This window comes from Schistocerca serialis, chromosome 3 (assembly GCF_023864345.2).
Source record: "Schistocerca serialis cubense isolate TAMUIC-IGC-003099 chromosome 3, iqSchSeri2.2, whole genome shotgun sequence".
NCBI classification, from domain to species: domain Eukaryota; kingdom Metazoa; phylum Arthropoda; class Insecta; order Orthoptera; family Acrididae; genus Schistocerca; species Schistocerca serialis.
The window spans coordinates 570745606-570765320 of NC_064640.1; the positions used below are offsets into that span (position 1 = coordinate 570745606).

The 19715-nt window shown below is 37.9% G+C and overlaps 1 protein-coding gene across 1 annotated transcript in view; it reads right to left on the bottom strand.

Moving 5' to 3' along the window:
* LOC126470462 (microtubule-associated protein futsch-like) overlaps nucleotides 1-19715 on the bottom strand; it is a 525429-nt gene that overhangs the window by 275265 nt on the left and 230449 nt on the right. Inside the window, exons 13-14 of the mRNA XM_050098320.1 lie at nucleotides 14089-14175; nucleotides 12884-12976 (exon numbers count right to left, since the gene is read on the bottom strand). Coding sequence (XP_049954277.1) covers nucleotides 12884-12976; nucleotides 14089-14175 — 180 coding nt within the window. The remainder of the gene's footprint in view (nucleotides 1-12883; nucleotides 12977-14088; nucleotides 14176-19715) is intronic.

A 19715-nucleotide genomic window follows, 5' to 3' on the forward strand; every position in this document is an offset into this window, starting at 1 on the left:
AAATGCAGCAACCCCTCAGCGCCGCTACCATTGCTGCACGAGAGACATTAGCTAACGATATAGTGCACAGGATTGATGACGGCAATATGCATGTGGGCAGCATTTGGTTTACTGATGAAGCTTATTTTTACCTGGACGGCTTCGTCAGTAAACAGAACTGGCGCATATGGGGAACCGAAAAGCCCCATGTTGCAGTCCCATCGTCCCTGCATCCTCAAAAAGCCATTTCTTCCAAAGGAATCATTGGCCCATTTTTCAGATCCGAAACGATTACTGCATCACGCTATCTGGACATTCTTCGTGAATTTGTGGCGGTACAAACTGCCTTAGACGACACTGCGAACACCTCGTGGTTTATGCAAGATGGTGCCCAGCCACATCACATGGCCGACGTCTTTAATTTCCTGAATGAATATTTCGATGATTGTGTGATTGCTTTGGGCTATCCGAAACATACAGGAGGCGGTGTGGATTGGCCTCCCTATTCGTCAGACATGAACCCCTGTGACTTCTTTCTGTGGGGACACTTGAAAGACCAGGTGTACCGCCAGAATCCAGAAACAATTGAACAGCTGAAGCAGTGCATCTCATCTGCATGTGAAGCCATTCCGCCAGACACGTTGTCAAAGGTTTCGGGTAATTTCATTCAGAGACTATGCCATATTATTGCTACGCATGGTGGATATGTGGAAAATATCGTACTATAGAGTTTCCCAGACCGCAGCGCCATCTGTTGTTGAAAATTGTAACTACTGTAATTTCGAAAGTTTGTCTGCCTGAAAATGTACTGTTGTCCCAAGCATATTGCAACAAACGGTGTATTTCTATTACTGCTCGTTTAGTTTTTATTGCCGTTTCAAATATACCGGTCATTTTTGAAACACCCTGTAAGAATTATAAAACAAATAGCTAAAGAAAGCCACAATTAAAGAAAACATACTGCTGCGCAGAATTACGCATAAGAGAGAAGTGGTTAGAAGAACGTGACCGTCAGAGGACCCCTCCTACCCTGTGGCACGCTGTTGCAAGAAAAGAATGATAAAACTGCATACCAGTGCTAGAGTTATGCATACAATGTACGAAAATGAAGTAAATATGTAAGGCACTCTATACAATTTGACAGTTTCGCCCAGTAAATATGTAAGGCACTCTATACAATTTGATAGTTTCACCCAGTATAGAGTGCCTTACATATTTACTTCGTTTTTGTATGTTGTACCCATAACTCTAGTATTTTCTTGTTCCCGCTCTGTTCATTTAATATACTGCATTAACTAGATAATGTTGTTCATGCACTGGTATGGAATTTTATCATTCTTTCCTTGCAGTGGCATGCCGCAGGGTACAAGGGGCCTTCTGGCACTCACGTTCCTCTAAACACTTCTTGTCTATGTGTAATTCTAGCGTTAGCACTAACAGAGGGCGCCGATTATGTCAACAGTATGTTTTCTTTCATTGTGACCGAGCAAGGTGGCGCAGTGGTTATCACACTGGACTCGCATTCGGGAGGACGACGGTTCAATCCCGTGTCCAGCCATCCTGATTTAGGTTTTCCGTGATTTCCCTAAATCGCTCCAGGCAAATGCCTGGATGGTTCCTGTGAAAGGGCACGGCCGACTTCCTTTCCCGTCCTTCCCTAACCCGATGAGACCGATGACCTCGCAGTTTCATCTCTTCCCCCAAAACAACCCAACCCAACCCTTTCATTGTGGCTTCTTTAGCTATTTGTTTTATAGTTTTTATATTACTCTGTGCACTATGAAAGCTGTTTATTACTTATGTCATTATCTAGAATATTGGCACTTGAGCATATGTCGATTACTGTCTCTTAACTTTTCCTCAATTTAACAATCTAACTTTCATTGTGTTCTATTTCATCGCTTTTTATTACTGTAATGCCTCTTATACCTTACAAGCCCATATACAAAGAACTTTCATGAACTATTTTCAAATCCAAATTGACAGGATATTTGTAAAAAACAAGCAAACAATTCGTGCCATGCAGATGTTCATGTGGTTTCAAGATCTTTCCCTCTCTACTGGTCTACAACCGCCAACATCAAATTTCTTAACTCTCTCTGTTTCGCCAAGAAACATTTAAGTGCTCTTTTGTTATTCTTTCCTTATACTTGAAGTGTAGGTTGCAAAGGGGGTTATCAGTGTTATCACAGTAACTTAAAACATGTAACAATGGTAAATTTAGGATAAATATAATACGTGTAAGAGGACAGATCACTATAAACCAAAGAGAGGAAGCTGTGTGTAGCCAAGAGGCATCTAAAAAAAAGCAGGAAATGATTAGTTTTTAGACAAAGTTCATCATAACATATAACAATAGTATATTACCACTGCACAAATAAACTGAGGAAAGTTGAATGGCTCCAAAGGAGAGTTATTCCTGAGGTAACAGCATAAGTAACATGACTATTTCCTTGTATACAGATCAATAAACATATTCACAAATTTTATGTAGGTAATGTCATGGGTGTCCGCAGCTCGTGCTCTCATGGTAGTGTTCTCGCTTCCCAAGCACAGGGTCCTGTGTTCAATTCCCGGCGGGTCAGGGATTTTGACCTGCCCCGAGATGACTGGGTGTTGTTGTGTCGTCTTCCTCATCATCACTCATCCCCATTATGGTTGGAGGAACGCAACGGCAAACCACTTCCATTAGGACCTTGGCTAGTACAGCGGTGCAGGTCTCCCGCATCGTTCCCCTACGCTTTGTCAAGAAGGATGGACTTCATCATCAATGTCATGGGTACAGAGAAAGGATTCCATTTTTAACTGTACAATTATGACCTGGACAACCTATTTGTATTGCTCAGAGATTGCCAAGAACTGTGCTCAAGTGTGGTGCTCATGCACGCGTGTGAATCTCTCTCAGACAAGTCTATAAGTCCCCCCTCTCTACCACACAACACTGTCTGGATGAGATTGGACGCTGGGGAGGGGAGGTGTAAACTGCAAAAGTGCAGCATTTGGCTTTGTTTCATATATCATAATTCTCAACAATGAAGATCACAAACAAAATGCATTTTTTGTGTTATTTAACTATTTTTGGCACACTGAAGTCATAACAAAATTTATATCTGGCCCAAACGTAATCGGGGCTTATGTAGTTTCATAACTGGAGAAAGCTTTTCCAGCACATATTTAATCATCACTTTTACAACCTTATTATGAAGATGTGGAAACTCTTCCTGAGGAAAACAACATACAATTCCTGGACAGTTTTAAAATAAAAGAATCTGCCTTTCAAACATGAATTACATTACATATCGACCAGGTCCATTTTGCAGATGCAACACGGGTGCTTTTTACTGAAATGGCAAATGGCCTTGAACACAGCTCAAAACCACATTTAAGATTGGCAGTGTCCTCGAATGTTTAGAAAGCTATTCCTGAAAGTCTTTCAACACCACAATGGACTGTCCAAATTTCGTGTTTCCTTTAATGCCAGTGAGCTTAGGGACATCGTGGTGTTCCTTATCAGAAGTTGTCCCTTGCGCAATGCAATATTCTTTTTAAATGCACCCATTTTTGCCATAAAATCAGAAATAACTTGCTTCTCACCCTGTAATGTCTTACTGAGGACAGTTTTATCTAAAATGCAAGTTCTGCAATCCATTCCACATCTTCTAATTTTCATTCTTGCTTTCATTTTTCCTTCATAAATTCAACAATAGTGGCTGTTAAGTCAAAAACTCATTCCACACATGTCCTTTGACTTAACCAACATACTTTGCTGTAATATATAACATCTCCATACTTTCGTTCAGTTCTGTCAAAGACTGTTGCGACTGACAAAGCAATAATGCATATGCCTTCAGAAAATTTACAATTCACACCATCAATTCTATCATGTGTTCCATGCCTGCATCTTTAACACAAAAAGAACAATGAACACTGTACAAATCTTCAGTTGATCATAAAAAATTTAAGTCTTTCATCGTCAACTACATCTTTAAATTATCTTTGCATGGTGTTGTAATGCCCCTTCATAGCAATTCTGCACTACCCACTGATTACAAGGCTACATAATAGATACTGAGAGATGATATCATCCTCCTCTGAGATTCCCATTCATTTTTGTAGGATTGTGATAGTGCCTCTTTTTGCGCAGTCATTGGACCTGTGACCTTCCTCTATACTGCAAACAAATACTGAAGGATAAACAGCACATATACTATGATTCTGTTTAACTGAAGAAATTCATGCTGACCAAAACAAGCCGCAAATGCTGGAAGAAAGTGTCTCATCCCATTGATAAATTAAATGTCACGGTATACCAAGAACGATGGTGCAAAGTAGACATACCAAGTAGTGCCGAGACCACATGTGGGCAGCACATTGTGCATATGTGAAGTTTTTAAGTTTTGCACTCCATGGCCAACCCTGGTCTACCTTAAGGTGCAGCACACTAGCTTGAAAGATGGGGATGTGACCCAGGCCCAGACCGAATCTACGTGTGAGATTAAGGACCACTGGTCTGGTACACTAGCTAGCCTGAGTACGGTTTTAGGCATTTTCCACACTTATTTAGGGAAATGCTGGAGTTGTCCACAACATCTGCCTAAAAAAGGACATCTAAATAGCTACAATGCAATGATACAGTGAACAAAATTTATATGATTCAAAGGCAGATGACGCACAGGCCTTCCTTCCTTGGATTAACTGATGACTGATATAACAGGATGAGGATCCGGCCACAAATTTATAGAAACTCTATGGCAATTCATTTCAGGCTATTATTAGGCATGTAAAATATAGTACTTTGAGAGAAGAACTGGAGCTATTACAAATTATTTAAAAATGCAGTCAATGAAATTTTATTAACTACATTAAATTGGTGCAGTTAATTTGTCATTTTTGTTTTCTTGTTTACACATCACCACAACAGCATGGCAAAATCTATCGTTTCTCAATTCAACATCCCTTTTTCTCAACACATACTAATCAAACTGGGATGAATATGGTATTGTTAGAAAGGTTTTTGAACCAACTTCTGACACTTCATATTAATTTTTAACTAAAACTTACCGTTTCATGACTATTTTAAGATAAAAGGGACTTTTAACTATCATACGCAAAAGGGGCATCATGGCTGACCAGCTGAATACCTGTATTATACGAAGTTAATTTATTAGTGATGAATAAGAGACTCCCTTTCTATATAATCTTATTACAAGTACCATTTTATTTGTTTTAAAGTACTTATTAACTGGATAATATGTTACAGCATTGGCATAGGTAATAACCATGACCACTTGTGGTAGTTCATTATCTCTGCCTGTCATACAAGTTGACTTTTCCGAACAAATGTACTTTCTGAAACAATAAACATATCTGTCATTGTTGACTTGAATAATGATTTACGTATTGTTACTATGGCCTAACGTGCTTACACAAAGTAAGAAGTGCATTAAAATCTTAAAGTACAGTTATATGTTATTGTGGCATTAGTGATATACCATGTAAGAAGTCAATAGTACATTCTAACCTATACATTCTACATTTATTTACTTCTGACAATTTTATATTAGTATTTGTCATTAAACTTCTCTTCAATAACGAGTAAACATTAATATTATGATCAAAATTTACAAATTACAAGCAGTAATTCATGGAACTGTGTGTACAATGACGTATCATAAATTCGTGGTTATTATTTCACATCATTTGATTCATTGTTAAATATGTTTTCTCTTCAGTCCCACAACTACCCTTATGCCAACAAATGCACTTATTCCAAATACTATCATTATTTAAAACAATCAAAGTGTGAAAATTTCACATGTTCTCTTGGTTTTTCCTATTGAGAAGTGACATGTAGAAGGTGATTCAGCAATGCTGTTCATTTGAAATATTTAGGGTATGACTTAAGGTATCACAATTATGTTACAACTCTGATGAATTTCAGGAACTCCTCGTTAAATGACATACAGTCTCTTGATGTTGCCCTATATGAGAAACGTATTAGTATCTATGTTGTTTGTACAAATGGAACTATAGTAAACATTTGTTGCTAGTATCACAGACCTCAAAATGGCAAATTCATCCAAGTTTCATTCCGTGGAACCTTTAACTCGTTTAAGATTTCTCTGTACTGAATATCAGACTGATTGCTATCTTATGCTAAAGTTCATGATTCCATGTCCAAATAAGGAAATACGATACTATGCATACTGAGGAAGGGAGAGTGTTGCACCATTATGAAACAGGTATAAAAGGGTACCAAGAAGATGTGGCTTTTTATTCTGCCTGTTTATTTCACATTATCAAACACTGGTTACATTCTGCATGGCAGACTCTTTTTTACACACTTAGATAATTAAATATCTCTGGCGACTTTAATTATATTGGCATTGGACCATTATCTATGGCATGTTCCTGAGTGTAAAGTTTGATCTCCTAAAGCTAATGACATCTTCAGAAGCTATAAAGATATGGCTATTGATTTTTTAAACTCAAACATGTTGAACAAGCTGAAATCTTTAAACATAGCCTGCAATGGTATGGTCATGGATTCACTCAACCACTGCTACAGATCACGGACTTGCATTAGCGCGTTTTATAGAGCTTGTACTGTGGAAGAAATGGTGCTGTTTGCTTTATTTAGCACTAAGGTCTACAATTACTTTTCTGTTTAAGCTGTTTTTCTGTTTTGAGTTTCTATTGTGTCTCTTTAGATCCTAGCACAGTAATGACTGGAACTCGAGAGACCTACAGTACCAGGAATTGAATTTGGTGATTTCCTAATCTCAGTGCATAGTCTGCTGCTGGTGATTTAACAGTGTTACCAAGACAATAAATCCTCTTATGTTCTTTAAGCTAGGCATTGGTGCTTATGTTCACATGTGCAACTGACGAATGTGCAAGAACTTTTGCACACTTCTGCCGTGACACGCAGTGATCATGGGTTCTTCATAGTATTCAAATATCCATGTCCTTTACTTGTCAGTTTAATCACAGTGTCAATACCATGTCTTCGTAGCAGTGTGCTGATGTAATCTGTGCTCTCTCTCTCTTTCTTTCTTTTAATGACAGAATCTCCAAACCTTTTAGTGTGTGTTATCCTATTTATCTCTTGTAATCAAAGCATTCATTTCTTCTGAAAGTATTTCTTAAATGACTGAACTCCTTCTCCAAGTATCGAGGTCACAGATTTATTTAGCCCATTCCACCTATGTCTTTCTTACTCCATTTCTCCTTTGAGATGGTGATTGGAATTTTTTTGACGGTATTTCCACATGAGTGGACTTCCTAAAGATCGTTTGCCCCTAAGTTCCGTAAGATTTTCTAAGTACTTGCATATATAACAATGAAATTTGATGTTCTTATTCTATTTCTAATGGCTCTGAGCACTATGGGACTCAACTGCTGTCGTCATCAGTCCCCTAGAACTTAGAACTACTTAAACCTAACTAACCTAAGGACAACACACACATCCATGCCCGAGGCAGGATTCGAACCTACGACCGTAGCAGTCGCACGGTTCCGGACTGCGCGCCTAGAACCGCGAGACCACCGCGGCCGGCCTTATTCTATTTCTATTGTGAACTTTACATCAGAATTATTATTACTCAGGAAATTCAGAAATTTCAAGAGTTTGTTTGCTCTGCAATAACATATATTGAAGATGTCACCAACATACTAAAACCAAGAAGTAGATTTCTTCTTGTCCATCTGAAGGGTTGCTTCTTCTAATTTTTCGATACACTACAAATGCACTGAATGGGACCACATGACCACAATATCAGTTTGCTCCTATAATTTGTTGTCACACTGAAAGTAAGCTGATGCAAGACAATGTTTAAAGGGATTTGTCATATTCTTCATAAAAATATGTTCCATCTGCAACTTCACCTCAATCAACTATACAACATCAAAACTGGCCAAGCTACCTCTTGGACTCACTGAGAGAAATTTTATTTTTTTCAATAAAGCAATCAGAATATTTAATATACGACACTTTTTCATATAAATGGCTGTAGGTGAGTTGCCACGTGTTTTGCAATTCCACTGGGTGGGCAATCAATACTGCTAACAATCATAATGGAGTGCCTGGTTTTTCCAATTTTGGTAAACCACTGTCAAGGTGGCAACATTTCTAATGTGATGAGACACTTCTTGTCAATGGGAGAAATTGGAGATCCTTTAATTTATTTGTCCACTACCCTTAGTACAAAACTGGTGGTATCTCAACTAAGCTTTCTAAATCTCCTTGGTTCTAATATGTTCCACATTTTGCTTCTGAAGTCTTCTTCCCTCAATATTATAGTAGCATTGCCCTGATGAGCTGGATGAATAAGCATGACTTTATCAGACTTCAAATCTCAGAGATTATTCTCACCTTTTATTAAGTCACATTTACAAGGTTTGCCCCTAAACAACATACTGTCTGATTCCCAGTACATTTCATCTTCAGTTGGTTTAGGTAAATGACTGATTCCAGCTTGAGTGTTAGGAAGAATATCGTCTGCTCGTATTCTGGACAGAGCAACCACATAGGGTGAGTATGGCTATTTCATTCTTAGAAATTCATGGACAGATACCTTCACAATAAATACCATGAGCATCCCAAGCAGGAAAGGGGCTCGCTACTCACAGGTACCTAGGAAGCTGTTGCCCAACTCTTTCTATGGGTGCTGAATATAATGTGAAGACATTGCCAGTTGGTGTATACATCCACCCAATTTGACTCCAATGGACTTTTTTCTCTCGGATATGACCACAGTTGAAAATCAGTACACAAGTTGCAAAGACCTAAGAGCATCTATAACATGGCACTGTTTCAGAATACACAATGACATTTAAGGAATGTCTTCAGCCTGTGCAAATGTCCCTACATTAGAGTCTGTAAATATGTATTGGAGTTGGTGGTGGGCACTGCAAACACTTGATGACATGAATGGAAATGTTTCTTACCACTTTCTCAGTTAAATCCTTTTTATTGTTAGTGACGTAATTTTACATTGTAACTGTGTAGAGCAAAAAGATCACTTAACGATCTTTATAGCTCAATTTCCTGTTTCTCAAATCTATTCTGCTTGTGAGATTCACCATTCTTCCAAGGCTTTGGTAGGAACAATACCAGAACTGATACCATACTTCACTGGTGAACTGTGTTGTGGCTTGGCAAGACAGCCAACCCACTACGCGGAAGCCGAAAGGCACGCGTTTAAGCTCACGCAGGCTGGCGTGAGGTCTGGAGCAGGACAAGGTAATTAATATAGCCAATAACGTACGTAGCTGCTGGAATACTTAACTTTAATCCATAATTGGTGAACATCGCTCTTGACGGTACATGTTTTACAGCATCAATAGTAACTGCTAATGGCGCCTTGCTAGGTCATAGCAAATGATGTAGCTGAAGGCTATCGTCTCGGCAAATGAGAGCGTAATTTGTCAGTGAACCATCGCTAGCAAAGTCGGCTGTACAACTGGGGCGAGTGCTAGGAAGTGTCTCTAGACCTGCCGTGTGGCGGCGCTCGGTCTGCAATCACTGATAGTGGCGACACGTGGGTCCGATGTATACTAACGGACCGCGGCCGATTTATAGGCTACCACCTAGCAAGTGTGGTGTCTGGCAGTGACACCACAAACTGTCCCAACAGGCTACATCCTTTGTATTCCACAGTTTTAATTTAAATTCTTATCAACTATTTCAAATCAATAACTAGACCTCCAGTTGCATGAAAATGAACCGTCCCACTAGCCAAATGTGGCTGTTTAGAAACATAATACAAACTTCCACTATAGACAGCAATTGGCTTGATATGTATGTTTTTGGATAGGGTCTGCCTTTAGCAAAACACATTTTTGTTTTTTAACCCAAACATGTTTCACTGCAGCTGCAGCATCTTCAGTGGGCTTTCATTTTCCATCTGTTAAAGATAAAGAGTGTTCTTTGCTGTTTGTATACATGTAGCTATTAGTTTTTAGATCGTAATTACAGATAACTGAAAAAACACACAAATTATGAATTCATACCTTTTTACCACATGGTGTGGTTTTTCTAATGTGTTGTGTTTCTACAGTGACCATTTCTTTGCACAGTTTGTCATCTGAAACCACTTATACCTTAAAGTAGACAAACTGTTTAAGCCAAAATTACGATTTGAAAACTTGTTATTTATATGTCTGAAATTAATTAATTCTATGTGAAACAGTTACAGTGACAGTGACAGGGACAGTGACAACTCAATATATAGTGTTCAACAGTGATGAAGATGATTAAAAGGAAAATGTAAGTAAAACATTATGTAAATAGACACACACATAGAATGAAATAAACACAACACATTAGAAAAACCACATCATGTGGTAAAAAGGTATGAATTCGTAATTTATGTGGTTTTTTTTTCTTTCAAATATCTGTAATTACTATCTAAAAACTAATAGCTACATGTAGACAAACAGCAAAGAACACTCTTTATCTTTAACAGATGGAAAATGAAAGCCCACTGCAACTACAGTGAAATATGTTTGGGTTAAAAAACAAAAATGTGTTTTGCTAAAGGTGAACCCTATCCAAAATGTACATATTGCTAAAGCAAACACGGAAAAAAGAGCTTCAACCCCAAGATGATTCATTGGCTTGATGTTGGAAAATACATACATCTTGAGTTCTAAATGTTACAATTTCTCCACAATTACTGATCAGATTTCTTAGAGCAAAATATGGTTGAATTCGTCTCTTTGAATTCTACAACACAAGCTGCAGAAATTACTACAGTTCCATTTAGATAAGTGAAATTGGCACCAATGTCTTAAAACAATTCTGACAGACAGAACTAGGTAGACAGCATCACCCTGTATATTGTAAAAAGTATACATCTTTACTGACCACTTGAAACCATGAAGTCATTTCAGTTTAGTTGAATTATTTATGTGTTCACTCACAGTGCCAGCCAGTATTACATTGATAGTGCTCCAAAAAGCTAAACACAGATGCCATTGCTTAGGTTTCCAGCATTGCATGATGGAGGTGGACATTGCTTACCCCTTCCCCTGTCCTTGTGGTAATCTGAGTGCAGGGCAGAGCTAATTTCTCCACTCCCCATATCAAACACAATATCACAATTCACAGTTGCTGCAAAATCCACCAGCCAAATTAAGTCTCCATATGTTTCTTTGGGTAAAATACTGTTTCAGTACACCTGTATTCATAACTTACAATGTTTATAACTGACCAAACAATAAGGTTCCTAGAGATACAATCACACTCATTTATTTATTCAACTATCACTCAACATGTAGCTATGGTACAACATTTTTTTACCCACAAGTTAAATGACACTCCATGCCTGCGTGTCTTCGAATCCTATGCCTTAAGGTAATAACATGTAAAATATCAATGTAACTTCTTCTTTATTTCAAAATATACATAATGTATCATTCTTGAAAGCTATGGAATCCACGCAGATCATAAAAATGGATGTACATGTATGTATGTATATGTATGTATGTTCCACATTTCCTCCTAAACCACAGGATCGATTTCCACCATAGTACACATATCATTTACCATCTGGAAAGAGTCACTGTGAGTCTAAGAACCATGTACTTATCAAAAGGGTGGGGGTGAAAAAGCAGCTTAGCTCATGATGTGAGAATACCCTACATTTATTTATCCAGTATTTGAGAATGAGAGCACTCAGAAACTTGCAACAGACGTTACACGTAATTTCAGACCTTTACAAAACTTTTTCTCACTGCCCCATGTAGAATCATAAAAGGAGAAAAGTTAGTAACTTACTACATTTTCACTGTTCATGCAGTAAAAAAAGTGCCACATGAAGCACGACATTTTAATTTATTACTCCTTTACTACTAACTGTATTTGTGACACATTGTGCAGACAGTATTCACAAATATCACTGAATGTACAAGAAAAATTACATCATTCTGAGACACTTAGTTAAGGATATCGATGTCATAAACACTGAATGTGTGAAAAACAACTGCATCATGCAAGACATTTAAATTTATTGCTTCATTGCTACTAACTCTACTCACAACACTTTTTGTAGATGGTATTCAAATCTGTTACTGAATGTAACTACAAAAATATATCACTGTACAACACACAGTTCAGGAGATAACGTGTTAAAACACTGATACCAAAGAAAAAACTGCCTTATCATGTCTGATGGTCTAATTTAGTACTTCTTTACTGTTAACTCAATTCTTGAAGCATTTCACAGATAGTATCCACATACGTCAGTGAATGTACCTAGGCAAATACGTCATTTTACAATGAACAGTTCAGCAGTTACGACATCAGAAACACTGAGATGCATGAGAAACTGCCGCATCATGCATGTTTTTTAATTTATTACTTCCATTCACAACACATTTTGCAGACAGTAGGCACATATATAACTGGATGTACTTGCAAAATTATATGACTATACAACACATGGTTCAGGAGATATGAGTCATAAACATTACGGTGCGTGGAAATAAAACTGCAAGGTGAAATTTGTTACACATACAGATGAAATACATGTACAAACATGCATTAAATATGGGTAAATATACTGGATGTGTGTATGCAATCAAAGCCATGGACAAAAAGCTCATCCAAAACCCATGGATGATTTCAATCAAATTTGGTACACATATTAGTTACCATCTGGAAAGAAATACTGTACAGGTAAGAGCCACCATCCCCCTATTGGGTTGAGTGTGATAATGTAGAGAGAGAAGGGAGGATGAGAAGATGGACAGACAGTGGAGGGGAAAGAGGGGAGAGGCACAGATAAGAGGAGATGGACGGACACAGGAGGGAGGACGAAATGACCTAATAGATGACTGGAATAAATAAATACATGGGAAAATTTAATGTTTCTTGTGCATGAAAAATGTGAATACTTACATGTTTTTTCCTTTCGTATATAACTTGCACCTCGTCCAAATCTCCTTCAGTAGCACTATTGCGAATATCATCAGGTGTTGGGTTACGGGGGTGCTGAAAGAATAAAACAAAGTTATGCACAAAACATTTAAAAAGCATGATGAACTGCAGGCTGATTCCTCAAAAGTGCTTTGTTGGTCATATGGAATGTAAGTGAGTGCACAGAGGAGAGGGAGAAGGCGTTACGCACATGATTGAATGGGCAAGAGTGTCTATAGTACAAGTATTTAATGCAGTGTTGAATTCCTGATCAACTATTACTGTTCAGAAAGAGGAAGTAAAATACAGAACCAAAAGAGTCTGCCAAAAGTCTAATTACTGTCATGACATCTACTTCAGGATTATAAATGTGCAGATTAACCAATAAATATTTTATATCAACTGAAGCACCAAGTTGTTGGGTTATGTGGTAGTACTTGAATACAAACTAAATTAATATATGCTCAGTCACTAGACTTTTTACTCTTTTAAGATAGTTGCAACTCTTTTTGCAGCTAAGGATCATGTTTGTTCCAACATTAATAATTTGAATAATGATCAAAATTAATAATTTTCTCATTCTTCTGTGACACCTAACGTGCTTACATGAGGTAAGAAGTAATCGACAGCAGCAAATACAGAATGACCTCAATCTCAAAAGTCTATATGGTTTTAACGTCAAACTGATTGAACGCTTTTGATTCTTTACCCTACAACAATGTAATAATTATGTTTTTACATGCTCATAATGTAACTCTGTTGTGTTTAGGAAGCTACTAACTTTTACTCAGCACAGAATATCGTGAAGTTGGAAGCTCTGTGATAACTATTACACAATGGTGTTGGACTAGGAGTCTGCCAGTACATTTTTTCTACAGAAAGGCTGGTGACATAATACTAAGTGAGGAAACGTGTCAGGAATCTGATAACTATGTAATAAAGACCCTTCATAAACTTTTACTAGTAGTACCACAGTGTCTACATTTTATTCACATGAATAAATATTCAGCTACCCAGGAAAAATAATTTTTTATCTGACGTGAAAATTACTTTGTTATTTTTATTTTGAGTGATGACAGAAATACATATAAATCTAAATGTCAACAATTGTAGAATGAGAGTGAAACATCTGATAAGCAATCAGCATCTTATTCACATTGTAATACGTTCATCTGACACATACTTACCGCAACTTTTATGTCCACACTAAAATGACTTGCCTCCTCTGGCTGAACTGCACTTTTTTGATATTTTACAACAGGAGATGTGGACATCTGAAACGAAACCCATGTAGTTTTTTCATAATTACACCATATGACAGGTGAAAGCAATACTTTCCATAATTGTTAAGGGAGAATTTTCTTGGTTTTTGAGGCATAGGAAATGGAGTGCATCCTGCTATTCATACATACTTCTACACAAAAAATATTGTTTCCTATAATGAGGTTGTCCTCAAGCATCTCATACTGTATGTTTTTAGGTCAAAACAAGTATAGGCTGTGGTAATGTTAGTTTTCTCTAGTCCTTACACTATTTACACTTTGTTTTGGAGACTGTTATGTAATTTACATTACTGTAAACCAGTGAGCATGCACCAATATCACAAACCAAACTGCTGATTACCTATTATTTTGTATCACATTCACCATGTTATACAATGCTGTAATTGCCAACCCAGAAATTAGGATAGATCATTGTCTTATTCAACAGTATACTATGAAATATTGCCTTGAATTGTAGTGCAATAATCTGTAATGCTTCCATAAGTTGTGTAAGACATGATACCCATACCTAACACCACAAAATTATGCAGAAAGACCTCAGATGTGACTATAAGAAGTACTTAGAAACACAATTAAAAAAAAACTTACACATAATGACAATACAATACTTGATACAGAACGTTATCACTTTGTCTGATACCAGCTCTTCTTCAAAACATCAAAGCAAAAATCTAGTGCTTAGACAACAAATGTTTATAGTGTTCCAGAAAATGTTGAGCATATGTTTCCTACATGCATTTTTCATTTTGTAGCAGAGTGTAAACTGTTACAAAGTGTCTTGATGAAGGTAATAGAAGAATGACTTTTGGGTCTGGCTGGGTCAGAAAAAGGCATATGGTTTCAAGTGCTGGTAAAGCTTATGTTTTTAATCTGTCAATACATTTCATGAGTCCATACTCATGCACACAAACAAAAACAAAAAAAATAGATTGAGTGCTAAAAAATACTGTGATCATATCTATAAAATGGGCACCAATCAAATACTTCTAGATCATGAAGCAGAAGTGGATAATACGAGTACTTAGAAACTTGGAATTTGACACAACAGAGAAACAAATCATAAAATAATTGCTGTACAGCATATGTTAGGTTCCTGTTATCCACCTGTTTTAAATATATGCTATTATTTCTGGTGGTTACCTTCACCAGTCCTCCTCCAATTTCTATTGTAACATTACCACTCTTTGAGAAACATTTCACTAAATCTTTCCCTTTTGTACCCTCCTTTTACATTCCGTGGCTGTTCTACTGTTTTATTTTCTTTGGCTTATTCTCCAATATGGTTATCCTTTCCTTTTACTTAAAAACTGTCCACTTTTGTCCATTCACAATTACAGATTCTGATTATCTTTCCCCTACCTTGAACTTACGCATTCTGCCCTTTTCCAGTTCTTACCATTCATGTTTTCCAACCTCATTTGTTGCTACCATTTCATCAAAGTTTCCTTCTTGTCTTGTTTCATGAGTTCTCTCAGATCTAAAATTCCTGATGCAGTTCATATCTAATTATTAAATAATTTCAGTTTCATCAAACCTCTTCACTCTTCTGAGAAACAAAGGAGGTTCTCAATATTACATCCATACAGAACAGCATTTTGAGGGCTGTGCCACCATGCATTTTGATGGTTCACACTATCAACTTCAGGTGGAGAACTGTTTAGTTACGTTGCTGGTGTTAGTGGAAAGACATCCGTGCTCTTCACTAACACCAGCTATGTAACTTTACAACTGTCCACCTAAAAATGGTGGTGGTGGTGGTGGTGGTAGCCATCAAAATGAAAAAAGAATATTTTATAACCGATATGATTAATATATTCTTTATTCTTTTTCGTACTGGCAATTATTCTTCAAACCAACACAATAATCTCTTTTCAAAGAAACACGATAGTTTAATAAGTAATTACAGCTCTGAATGTTACCCTGCATAAACAATTACAAGGGGCACAACACTTTGTTGTTTTACAAAATTTGTACAAAGTTAGTAATGTTTAATCATATGCACATTGCAACACTCCACCATCTCCATTTGCACATTTGTCAATTCATCTGCTAAGGACTGAATTTCTACTTTGGCTGTGATACTATCAGTGATGAAGTCACTTCACCAAACAAATCCAGGTGATTTAAATCTAGAGGCCTTCAATACCAGAGAAATTTCACTTAACCACCTCATCCATTGATAAAACAACACACCTGATGCAGGTAGTTTTAGGTCCTTAAGCTGGTGACGATGTACTGTCATGTTGTAACCCCATGAAAGATCTGACAGTATACAAAAATTTAAAACATGGCCCTTAGTCTGTCATTATCTAGAATGGTAATTTACTACTTAAACCAAAAGCTGTTCTCCTGCCAGGACACATAATACACCAGTAAAAATACGTTTTACTGAAATCAGTAGGTCACTACCATCACACCCAAGTGGTCCTAGCACTGAAGCAAGAGTCTTGTCAGTTAATGAAGTAGGCTAATATGTAGATGGGTAATAACAATATCATTACAGCCCCAAAAGTCAATCTAATGCTCTCATGACCGATTTAAGCTAGAAATTTCAGTTATGGAAACTGTAGTTCTATGGATGCTGCAGTCACAGTCTACATCTACATCTACATTTATACTCCGCAAGCCACCCAACGGTGTGTGGCAGAGGGCACTTTACGTGCCACTGTCATTACCTCCCTTTCCTGTTCCAGTCGCGTATGGTTCGCGGGAAGAACGACTGTCTGAAAGCCTCCATGCGCGCTCTAATCTCTCTAATTTTACATTTGTGATCTCCTCAGGAGGTATAAGTAGGGGGAAGTAATATATTCAATACCTCATCCAGAAACGCACCCTCTCGAAACCTGGCGAGCAATCTACACCGCGATGCAGAGCACCTCTCTTGCAGAGTCTGCCACTTGAGTTTATTAAACATCTCTGTAACGCTATCACGGTTACCAAATAACCCTGTGATGAAACGCGCCGCTGTTCTTTGGATCTTCTCTATCTCCTCCGTCAAACCGATCTGGTACGGATCCCACACTGATGAGCAATACTCAAGTATAGGTCGAACGAGTGTTTTGTAAGCCACCTCCTTTGTTGATGGACTACATTTTCTAAGCACTCTCCCAATGAATCTCAACCTGGTACCCGCCTTACCAACAATTAATTTTATATGATCATTCCACTTCAAATCGTTCCGCACGCATACTCCCAGATATTTTACAGAAGTAACAGCTACCAGTGTTTGTTCCGCTATCATATAATCATACAATAAAGGATCCTTCTTTCTATGTATTCGCAATACATTACATTTGTCTATGTTAAGGGACAGTTGCCACTCCCTGCACCAAGTGCCTATCCGCTGCAGATCTTCCTGCATTTCGCTACAATTTTCTAATGCTGCAACTTCTCTGTATACTACAGCATCATCCGCGAAAAGCCGCATGGAACTTCCGACACTATCTACTAGGTCATTTATATATATTGTGAAAAGCAATGGTCCCATAACACTCCCCTGTGGCACGCCAGAGGTTACTTTAACGTCTGTAGACGTCTCTCCATTGATAACAACATGCTGTGTTCTGTTTGCTAAAAACTCTTCAATCCAGCCACACAGCTGGTCTGATATTCCATAGGCTCTTACTTTGTTTATCAGGCGACAGTGCGGAACTGTATCGAACGCCTTCCGGAAGTCAAGAAAAATATCATCTACCTGGGAGCCTGTATCTAATATTTTCTGGGTCTCATGAACAAATAAAGCGAGTTGGGTCTCACACGATCGCTGTTTCCGGAATCCATGTTGATTCCTACATAGTAGATTCTGGGTTTCCAAAAACGACATGATACTTGAGCAAAAAACATGTTCTAAAATTCTACAACAGATCGACGTCAGAGATATAGGTCTATAGTTTTGCGCATCTGCTCGACGACCCTTCTTGAAGACTGGGACTACCTGTGCTCTTTTCCAATCATTTGGAACCCTCCGTTCCTCTACAGACTTGCGGTACATGGCTGTTAGAAGGGGGGCAAGTTCTTTCGTGTACTCTGTGTAGAATCGAATTGGTATCCTGTCAGGTCCAGTGGACTTTCCTCTATTGAGTGATTCCAGTTGCTTTTCTATTCCTTGGACACTTATTTCAATGTCAGCCATTTTTTCGTTTGTGCGAGGATTTAGAGAAGGAACTGCAGTGCGGTCTTCCTCTGTGAAACAGCTTTGGAAAGAGGTATTTAGTATTTCAGCTTTATGCGTGTCATCCTCTGTTTCAATGCCATCATCATCCCGGAGTGTCTGGATATGCTGTTTCGAGCCACTTACTGATTTAACGTACGACCAGAACTTCCTAGGATTTTCTGTCAAGTCGGTACATAGAATTTTACTTTCGAATTCACTGAACGCTTCACGCATAGCCCTCCTTACGCTAACTTTGACATCGTTTAGCTTCTGATTGTCTGAGAGGTTTTGGCTGCGTTTAAACTTGGAGTGAAGCTCTCTTTGCTTTCGCAGTAGTTTCCTAACTTTGTTGTTGTACCATGGTGGGTTTTTCCCGTCCCTCACAGTTTTACTCGGCACGTACCTGTCTAAAACACATTTTACGATTGCCTTGAACTTTTTCCATAAACACTCAACATTGTCAGTGTCGGAACAGAAATTTTTGTTTTGATCTGTTAGGTAGTCTGAAATCTGCCTTCTATTACTCTTGCTAAATAGATAAACCTTCCTCCCTTTTTTTATATTCCTATTAACTTCCATATTCAGGGATGCTGCAACGGCCTTATGATCACTGATTCCCTGTTCTGCACATACAGAGTCGAAAAGTTCGGGTCTCTTTGTTATCAGTAGGTCCAAGATGTTATCTCCACGAGTCGGTTCTCTGTTTAATTGCTCGAGGTAATTTTCGGATAGTGCACTCAGTATAATGTCACTCGATGCTCTGTCCCTACCACCCGTCCTAAACATCTGAGTGTCCCAGTCTATATCTGGTAAATTGAAATCTCCACCTAAGACTATGTGGGACCAAATACAACTTATGTAAAATTATAGGAACTATGTTCAGCTTATCATTCCCAAGAAAATCAAAAACGAAGATAGTGGTTTAATGCCATGTAGACGATGAGGCCATTGGACAGAGCGTAAGCCAGGACTGGAAATGAAATTGGCTGTGTCCCCTTCAAAGGAATAATCACCCTAGCCTTAGCCTTCAGCAATTTAGAAATATCACAAGAAACCTAAATCTGGATAACTGGATGGGGATTTCAACTGCCATCTTCCAGAATATGAGTACAGTGTCTTACTACTGTACCATCTCAGTCACATACACTCTGAAGTTTTGCCATTTAAAAATTTCAATGGTTCAAGTTCTTTCACAGGTCTAGCTTTGGGGTATTTCATATTTGTCAGTCAAGTCAGTCTCTCGTTAACCACACAACCTGTGAATCATATTCATAAACGCTAACATTAAAAAGATCTAAATCATGTACAATAAAAACACAACAGGTATGATTAAAATTTATGCTCAGTGTTTTATCACTGCAAACTTTAAAATAAGTAT